Source organism: Chelmon rostratus, chromosome 10 (genome assembly GCF_017976325.1).
Source record: "Chelmon rostratus isolate fCheRos1 chromosome 10, fCheRos1.pri, whole genome shotgun sequence".
In the NCBI taxonomy this organism is placed as follows: Eukaryota; Metazoa; Chordata; class Actinopteri; order Chaetodontiformes; family Chaetodontidae; genus Chelmon; species Chelmon rostratus.
Window position 1 is genome coordinate 22841611 of NC_055667.1, and position 8496 is coordinate 22850106.

General features: G+C 42.5%; 1 protein-coding gene across 1 annotated transcript; it reads left to right on the plus strand.

Annotated features, from left to right (window-relative positions):
• The first annotated feature begins 2095 nt into the window (after positions 1-2095).
• Positions 2096-8002, plus strand: slc52a3 (solute carrier family 52 member 3). The gene is made up of 4 exons (XM_041946338.1): positions 2096-2298; positions 3585-4656; positions 6349-6472; positions 7347-8002. Exons 2-4 carry the CDS (start codon positions 3662-3664, stop codon positions 7557-7559), a joined length of 1332 nt encoding a protein of 443 aa, XP_041802272.1. The 5' UTR covers positions 2096-2298; positions 3585-3661; the 3' UTR covers positions 7560-8002.
• Positions 8003-8496: the final 494 nt, after the last annotated feature.

The following is an 8496-nucleotide window of genomic DNA, read 5'->3' on the forward strand; positions in this document are numbered from 1 at the left end:
TTCATGCATTTGTGTTGTTGTAGATCACTATGTGTTACTGCTCATGAAAGTTTCTATGGAGCCTTTCTACATAATGACTTGGGCACAGTGTTTATTTGCATAACTTCTGCTCTCAAGTGACCCGAACAGACTGAGCAGAAACGCGATGCAAACACTCTTAAAGGCCATTTAAAGGCACAGATCAACATTTTGGGAGATGAAATTTGAGATTGATGCCTCTCATGTCTGTAAACAATATAAGAAGCTAGTGCCAGCATATGGTTGTCTTAGCTTAGCATAAAGACTGAAAATAAACCTAAAGCTCTCTAATGAGCCTGTTGTATCTTGTTTAATCTGTGCAGTGACTGGCCCAGCCGTGAAATTGTGTTTGAGTTAGTTCCTCTCATAAGCATCCTTCCCAAACTGTTGAATTATTCCATAAATATTTTGCTCCCAGTTGAGGTCTTACTGGCTCAACAGCCACAGTTTCTGCTTGTTGGTAACACACTTTAAACATAGTTTGTGAATGTAAGATACATTTTACCATCTAAGTATAATACAGTTAAATGTTCAATATCCTCATCAGGTTAGAACAAATTCTAACTAACACGTAATTGTAACATGGTGAAAAGTTGTCAGTCAGGTGAGGTTGTACAGCTGATGATGCTTCACTAGTCTCTGGTGACTCACTGTTGTGTCGGACCAGAAGGTGAGTCCTCAGATTTGAAGCCTTTGTGAATATTGCAGCTATTTATTTTTTTTTACAAAATCGGCAAACTAATTGTGCCAATTATGATGTAGAAACCAAAATACTTCCATGTCGCCTCTCAGGTGCTTCTGTCTCTTCATTATCTGGTCAGCACTTTGCTCACTGGTGCCCTCCATTTTTATTTATTAGCTCAGTTTACTGACGATGTGGTTGCAGAGAGGATCTATACTGGGCCCACTGCTATTTACATTATATATAAATGATTTGCCATCTGTGGCCTGGCGCCAACATCCAAACAGATGACACTGTAGTTTATGTACATGGCAGCAGTATGACTGAAGTTGCTAATGAACTCACTCCATGGTTCATGTAACACAGTGCTTTAACCACATGTTCTGCATGTTTTTCATCCAGACAAACAGTTCAAGTGAAGAGCCAGAAGTGTTGGTTTCAGGATCAGAATGAAAGTACGTCAGGGGTTCAGACCGATTCTAATCTTCTTTACAGGTGAAAAAGGTTCGTAGTGTTAAGATTTGATCTTTAAGCTTTAATTTAAATTGACATGTCAGCAGAGGCGGCTGAGATGAACATACATTCTATGGTAATTTCCCACATCGGTGACTACAGACTAGCAACTCTTAAAACCTTGGCAGTCTTTGTGACAAGAAATCAGTAAAATTTTCATCAGTGAAAATATTGACAGCCTGACTTGTTTCTCAACATAACAACTGCTTGTTACGTCATGTTTTTTTTTTCCTGTCCTTTTAAATTGTTTTATTGCCTCATACCTGCCATTTATAAAGCACTTCATGATTGGATTTTGATAAGTGGCATATCAAAATCTTTATTATAATCATATGATTGCAGTACTAAATGTCACAGATGTGTGCTGACATTACATCAGGAACACCTTCCCACCTGCAGGCACATCTGACAAGAGTTCATGGTCAAAGGAAGGGCATCATTCTCTTCTACTGAGCCAATTACAACTGATCGTCAGATGACTGCCGATTTGTGCAGCCAATGAAATTCTGAAAATAATGATATGCTGTTTTAGCGGGTAATTTACAGCCAAATCAAGGAATTCAGTGCAAATAGGGATATTGCACATGGTTTGAAATGATGAATGTGGTAAATGGCCTCAATATAAAGATGTATAGGCGAAATATAAGTAGAGGTATACAAAATGTAAATAGAGATGGCCTAAAAATAGGTGCCCCAGATGGGGCCAGATCACACAAACTGTAGCTCACGCCTGAGGCTAGCAGGGGGCGCCACTAGTGCAGCAAATGTTGTTTTTCTGCTGGAGCATGCAAATGTTGGTGAGCTAAAATGTCAGGGGCGCATCGAAATGCTTCAGCATTGACTTGAGAACATAAAGAAGTGAGTGCACTAGAGACGGCTGAGTGGATATACACGCTGCCCTCCGTTATCCAGTGTGGCAGATCTATGCTTCCAGTGGACTCTGACCTACCCAGAAGCCATGTGATTCCCATCAGCGTGTGTATGTAAGACCAGCCAACGGAGAGCTCTCACTAACCTCCATATAAAATGACTGAGTGAATGACTGAATGAGTCGTATTCAACGCCTCCTGGGACTGAAGAAACTTGTGAGTACATTTCCATGTCTAGAATGCATCTTGTTTGCTTGTGGGGTTAGTTTTAAGTGTCTGGAAAACACTGTACTTCCTGTTGATGTAGAACACAAGAATCTGCACTAAGGTCACGCTTTCTGCGTGTCAGCTCTAGTGGTTTAAAGGCGTGATACTGTTTTTCTGGGAAGCCTTTCTTGAACACAACATGGAAACGTCATGCGAGCGTTTACACAGTTAATTTTCCTGACTTGTGTTGTCCATCATCATGAGATCAGTGTGGAAGCTACAAGCGAGCAAGGAGGCCCATATGGTTCCTCGGATTCCTCCAAAAGGTGTGAAAGGGATGTGAAAATCGTATCAGCTGCCTGAAACACGAGCAGCGTACTGTGTGTGTGAACTAACATGACATGTTTATCTATGAAGAAAGACACTCGTCCTCGACTTGCTCTGTCACATTCATGCACATGAAGTTGTTGGCTGATAATGACTGAACGAAACTCAGCTGGCCTCGTCTCACTTTTGATTCAGAGCCTCTGCAGACAGCCTGGGGGGTTTCTTTGCCCACAGTGTTGTCTGAAAGAATCAGCTCTGAGCAGCAGCACATCTCCTTTGTCCAAAGTGATATTTTTAACTGCATTTTATGCTACTTTATACTTCACTCCATTTCAGAGGGAAATATTTTTCTAACTACATTTATCTGACTGATATAGTTACTAGTTACTTTACAGATTAAGATTTTACAAACAAACAAATGATCAGCATATAAAATAATGATGCACCATTAAAGAATATTTTAATGTAATGGAATTTGCTTCATCTCCACCAGCTACAACACTTATGAAACTATAATAATAATCACAACATTCAACAAGATTTTTTCTTGTAATGGACTAATTTCATACTGCTGTTCCGGTGCTGGGAAGAGGATCTGAGTACTTCCTCCATCACTGGCTCTGAGCACGAGTTTTAATGACTGGCTGATTCATGTGATCTAAGAAGGAGGGATTATTGAGTCAACAGACCACAATTCAGTGACGAATGTTCCCTTTGACATTTTCAGTGTTCGTCATTAAGACACCACCGTCAGACATTTGGTGCAATTGAACCACTTAATTGATTAGCTGATCAAACGAGGAATTACAGGGATGTTTCAAGACAACTCTTCAATTTCTGTGATTTAACCCTTTAGTAAAACTACTTTATAAGATATTTCACAAAATATAACGTTTAAAATGTTACAGCATCTTATTTTGGAACAACATATCATGGCTGAGTTTAATGCTCGTGACTTTCCGTTGAAGGTGTGACACAAAGCAGAGGTGGGACCACTTGGAGAGACGTCTTCTTCTTCTTCAGACTCTCTTGAGACTGATCCAGCATGGCTCTGCTGGTCCACATGCTGGCCTGTGCCTTTGGCCTGGGCGCTTGGGTGGCGGTGAACGGTCTGTGGGTGGAACTGCCGCTCATCGTCAACTCTCTGCCGGAGCGCTGGGAGCTCCCCTCCTACCTGACGGTCATAATCCAGTTGGCCAACCTGGGACCCCTTCTGGTCACCCTCACGCACAAACTGTGCCCGGGCCGTCTTAAAGAGCACATTGTAATTTACTCCATCCTCTCCATCGGCGTCCTCGCCTGCATCCTGCTCGCCTTCTTCTGGGACAAGACGACGATTGTGGCCGGGGCGTCGCACAGCACTGCCTTCTTCATCATCACCTTCTTCCTCGCTCTGGTGGACTGCACCTCCTCAGTTACCTTCCTGCCCTTCATGATGCAGCTTCCAGCAAACTACATCACCACGTACTTTATTGGAGAAGGGCTGAGTGGTTTCATTCCTGGCGTGATCGCTCTGGCACAAGGTGTGGGCATGGCCAAATGTGTCAACTCCTCTGAGACCGCAGGAAACCATACGGGCGAGAACATGTGGTCATTACAGACAGTTTATCTCCCCCCCAACTTTTCCACTGAGGTGTTTTTCTTCCTCCTGGCAGCCATGATGTGCATAAGTCTGGCTGCTTTTGTCGCGCTGAACAGGCTCCCTCGGACATACGAGCTGTCCACCGAAAACCTGCTGCCAGACGCCGTGGCACCTGTCAGCTCCGGCCTGGACAACCCTGGAGCAGAGACTGATGGAGAGGGTGGGAAAAGCAAAGGCGAGGGGGCGGCCCAGAGCAAGCTCCCGGAGCACACAGTGTACCAGCTGACCTTCATCTACTTTATGGTGGTGTGGGTTAACGCTGCGACCAACGGCCTGCTGCCCTCTGTGCAGACGTACTCCTGTATGCCCTACGGGAACCTGGCCTATCACCTCTCTGCTGCCCTGTCCTCAATGGCCAACCCGCTGGCTTGCATCATTGCAATGTTCTTCCAAAACAGGTAAAAATTACAGTTGTAGTTTTAGATTTTTCATTAAATGTGGAAATATGTCCACATTTTTCGCCAGTCTGTCCTAAAACAACAGTCAGGTGCCCATGTGAGCTTTGACACAGGTTTTACTTGCTTTAATCATTTCTCCTGTTCATGCTGGCCATTAAGAAAAAATCATTTTCTAATGTCGGTGATGAAAGAGCAAACCACCGATCAGCCACGACATTAAACCACTGACAGGAGTCAATAACATCGATCACCTCGTTATAATGCAATGATCTGGTGGGAAATGTGGATGTTACTTTGACAGGCACTGCCCACCCAAACACCGCTGCAGACACTGCTGCTTGAGGAACACGACAGGGAGCTCAAGGTGTCGACCTGGCCTCCAAATTCACCAGATCTCAATCCGATCAAGCGTTCGCGGGACGTGCCGGAACACGTCCGATCTATTCAGGCCCCGCCTCGCAACCCACGGGACTCAAAGGATCCGCCACCAGACACCACAGGACACCCCCAGAGGTCCTCGATAGGCCAGAGCTGTTCTGGCTGCACAAAGATGACCTACATAATATTAAGCACGTGGTTTTAATGTTTTGGCCGATCAGAGAGCCAAAGTCAAACAGAACATCCTGGTTCTGGTCCAGGGTGAGAAAACTCATTCCAAACCCCACTGACATTTGTAACTTCACTATTAACAATTTAATATTGTCACTGGAGAAGTTTCTGAACAGCAGAGATTACTTTAGAAGAGAGCAGTGGTGAATTTTATGGACATGAAACGCTGGGAGTTTTTTCTGGCCTCACAAAATAGTTATTATTTAGCTTTGTTAAAACCATCATGCTCAGTTTCTGATCCTGATCTGTCTTAAAATACGGAATTTAAACCTCAAGAACAGGCCTCGCTCTTTTCAGGAAGACAGATGAAAGAAATGCTGAAGGAGAGATCGTGCTGAGTTACAGAAGCTAGTGGAACAGAGGTTAGACAGGAAGTGATGTCATGACTTCGGCTCCCTATATGAGGCTTCAACAGTTTTTGTTAGTGGCCCGCAGCACAGGAAGGAAGAAAGATCCAGAGAAACAGAAAGAGAGAACTTCACACCGAGAAGTGCGTACAACTTTGGAGGATATGCACTTTACTTGACTAATTCAGACTGTTGAATATCATGACTCATATTAACCTCAACTTTAACTAGTGTTCCAGAGTCCATGTATTAATCTCCTTTATACAACCATGCGTTCACAAAGTGGTGAACCTCGCTTCATCCTCAATGTGAACCACTGAGCCTTTCCAGGATGCTCCTTTCATACCCAATCATGATACTCTCACCTGTTACCAATCAACCTGTTTACCTGTGGAATGATCCAAACAGGTGTTTTTGGAGCGTTCCACAACTTCCCCAGTCTTTTGTTGCTCCTGTCACAACTTGGATGAAACGTGTTCCTGCTTCAAATTCAGAATAAGCAGATATTTCCAAAAATCAATGACGATGATGAGGTTAAATTTAAATATATATATTGTCTTTGTACTGTTTTCAATTGAGTACCTTTTGGAATCGGGGTTGTAAAATTGCTTTGGCACACAGTTTATGTGAGATAATAATCAAACTATCCTTTTATAAGAGACGTTTCCTTTGTCCTTTATGTGGATTCTTAGAAAGAAAGAAACTGCCACCGGTAACAAACCTCTTTTGTTTTCAGGTCGCTGGTCTTCCTCGGCGTGCTGATGGCGTTGGGGATGGGATTTGGCAGTTACAACATGGCTATGGCAGCTCTGAGTCCATGTCCTTTGCTTCAAGGCTCTGTGGCGGGAGAGGTTATCATCGTGAGTGAGACACAAACATGTTGTGCAAGAGACATAAAAGACACAGAAAACATTACTCAGAGTCTTTATCAGGGAAGTGTGGTGAAGTTCAACTCCACCTTTACAAAAGCACTGAGCAACTCTGCTTACTCTCATAACCGATGATGAGGTAACATATCTGGGCCAGGAGTGGGTAGCTCAGGTATCAACATTTGAAAGTGACAGAGCCTGAAATCCTGATTTGTTTTAAATTCAGGTCATTTACTAAAGAAAAAGTAAGAATACCAGACTGTGAAAATACTCTGTTACAAGTACAAGTCTCGCACTGAAAATGTTACTTAAGTAAAAGTAGAATAATCAGGAAAATACACTACAAGTCTTAAAAGTAAAAGTCAATGCAGAAAAAAGGACTGTCACATTATTATATATTATCATTAGATAATAGATTGGATTAATAACATGATTATTTTCACCATTAATGGACTGTTTTGTTTGAAAAGGAGTCCAAAGCACCCCAAAAAACAGTCCAGAAAATTATTAAAAATACATTTAATTGATTAATAAGAAAAGCAGCCATTTGTCACATTTGTGAAGCTGAATTGTGAAATGTTTTTATTTGAAGATGACTTAAACGTTTATCAAAATAGTTGCCAATTCATTTGCTGCCAATCGACTAATTGATTAATGGACTAATCATTTCAGCTGCACTTGTACAAATTTGTTGGCAGTTTAATTGATAACAAAACATCATATTTCATAAACTCTTCATATGTTTTGTGTATGAAACTTAAGGTGTACTTAAGTACAGTACTTTAAAGTAAATGTGCTTAGTGGCATTTCCCAGATCATCGTTCAGCTGAACTGCTGAGTCCACTCTGCTCTCTCGCCCCACCAGGTGCTCTCATGGCTCTTCTTCACTGGGACACTGACTTATGTCAAAGTAATGGTGGGTGTCATCCTGAGAGACCGGAGCCACAGCGCCCTGGTCTGGTGTGGGGCTGCACAACAGATGGGCTCACTGGTCGGCTCGGTCACCATGTTCCCGCTGGTTAACATCTACCGTCTGTTCCAGTCAGGAGACCTCTGCAACACTAAATGTCCTCTATGACAGCTGATCTGAGGACGCTGAAGACACCACAACAACCTGAGAGCTAGATGAAAAAAATCAATGCCAGTCTCATACCTGTGTGAAGAGCATGGCCTGTGGTTTTATTCTCATCTTGAGCCCACAGACATGAGAGTGGTAATGAGCGTATTTCCCACAGAACAGCTCCTCTGAGGTTCTTGTGTGAGTCAACACACAACAAACAACAAAGTTCAACACTGGGATGCTGCTCCTTTCTGAATACAGTTTCTTGCCAGAAAGTGAACTGCATGAAGCTGTCGTCACGCTTTTGCCCACTAGATGGCGCAAGCACACTTCTCTATATTCATTGACGCCACAGTGACCACAAATCACACCCCATGAAATACATCCGTACTGTGGACAGGAAAAAAAAAAGGAGATGAAAATGATTTTGCACATGCAGGCCAAAGATTTATTGCTGACATTTATACGCCTATTACATGCCATGTTTCTGTTTGAATTTAAACATGCATGTATAATATGAAAAACTAATAAAAAGAGGTTGTTGATGCATTTTATTGCCACGAACATGACAGAGACAGTCATGACACACACAGGTGCATATAGCATCATACCAGCAGCTCCAGTTCAGGACCAGTCAGGTGGCTGTAAAGTAGAGGTCCAGGTCCTGTGACATACAGCTGCACATGATAAACACAGAGTGGACAACATACCAACTCTGTGCTTTACTGTTTCCATTTTATTGTACACTATTTCACACTAGATTTAGTTAACAGAAATAGCTATTAGTTACTGTACTGATTAAGATTTTACATACAACATTAAACCATGAGTTTCTAAAATCGAACACATTGCAGAGATTAAAGCAGATTCCCAAGCATTTGGCTTGTGGCCCCTTATAAAAGCTGCCTAAATTGGGCCCTTTTCCACCTTTCAGTTGTTTTTACTTTGATCCAAA

Bases quoted from the DNA above. Each gene is read 5' to 3' on its own strand.
- slc52a3 (XM_041946338.1), top strand. From the start codon at position 3,662: ATGGCTCTGCTGGTCCACATGCTGGCCTGTGCCTTTGGCCTGGGCGCT. The intron at 4,657-6,348 runs GTAAAAATTACA...TTTTGTTTTCAG, and splicing joins GCAATGTTCTTCCAAAACAG to GTCGCTGGTCTTCCTCGGCG. The intron at 6,473-7,346 runs GTGAGTGAGACA...TCGCCCCACCAG, and splicing joins TGGCGGGAGAGGTTATCATC to GTGCTCTCATGGCTCTTCTT.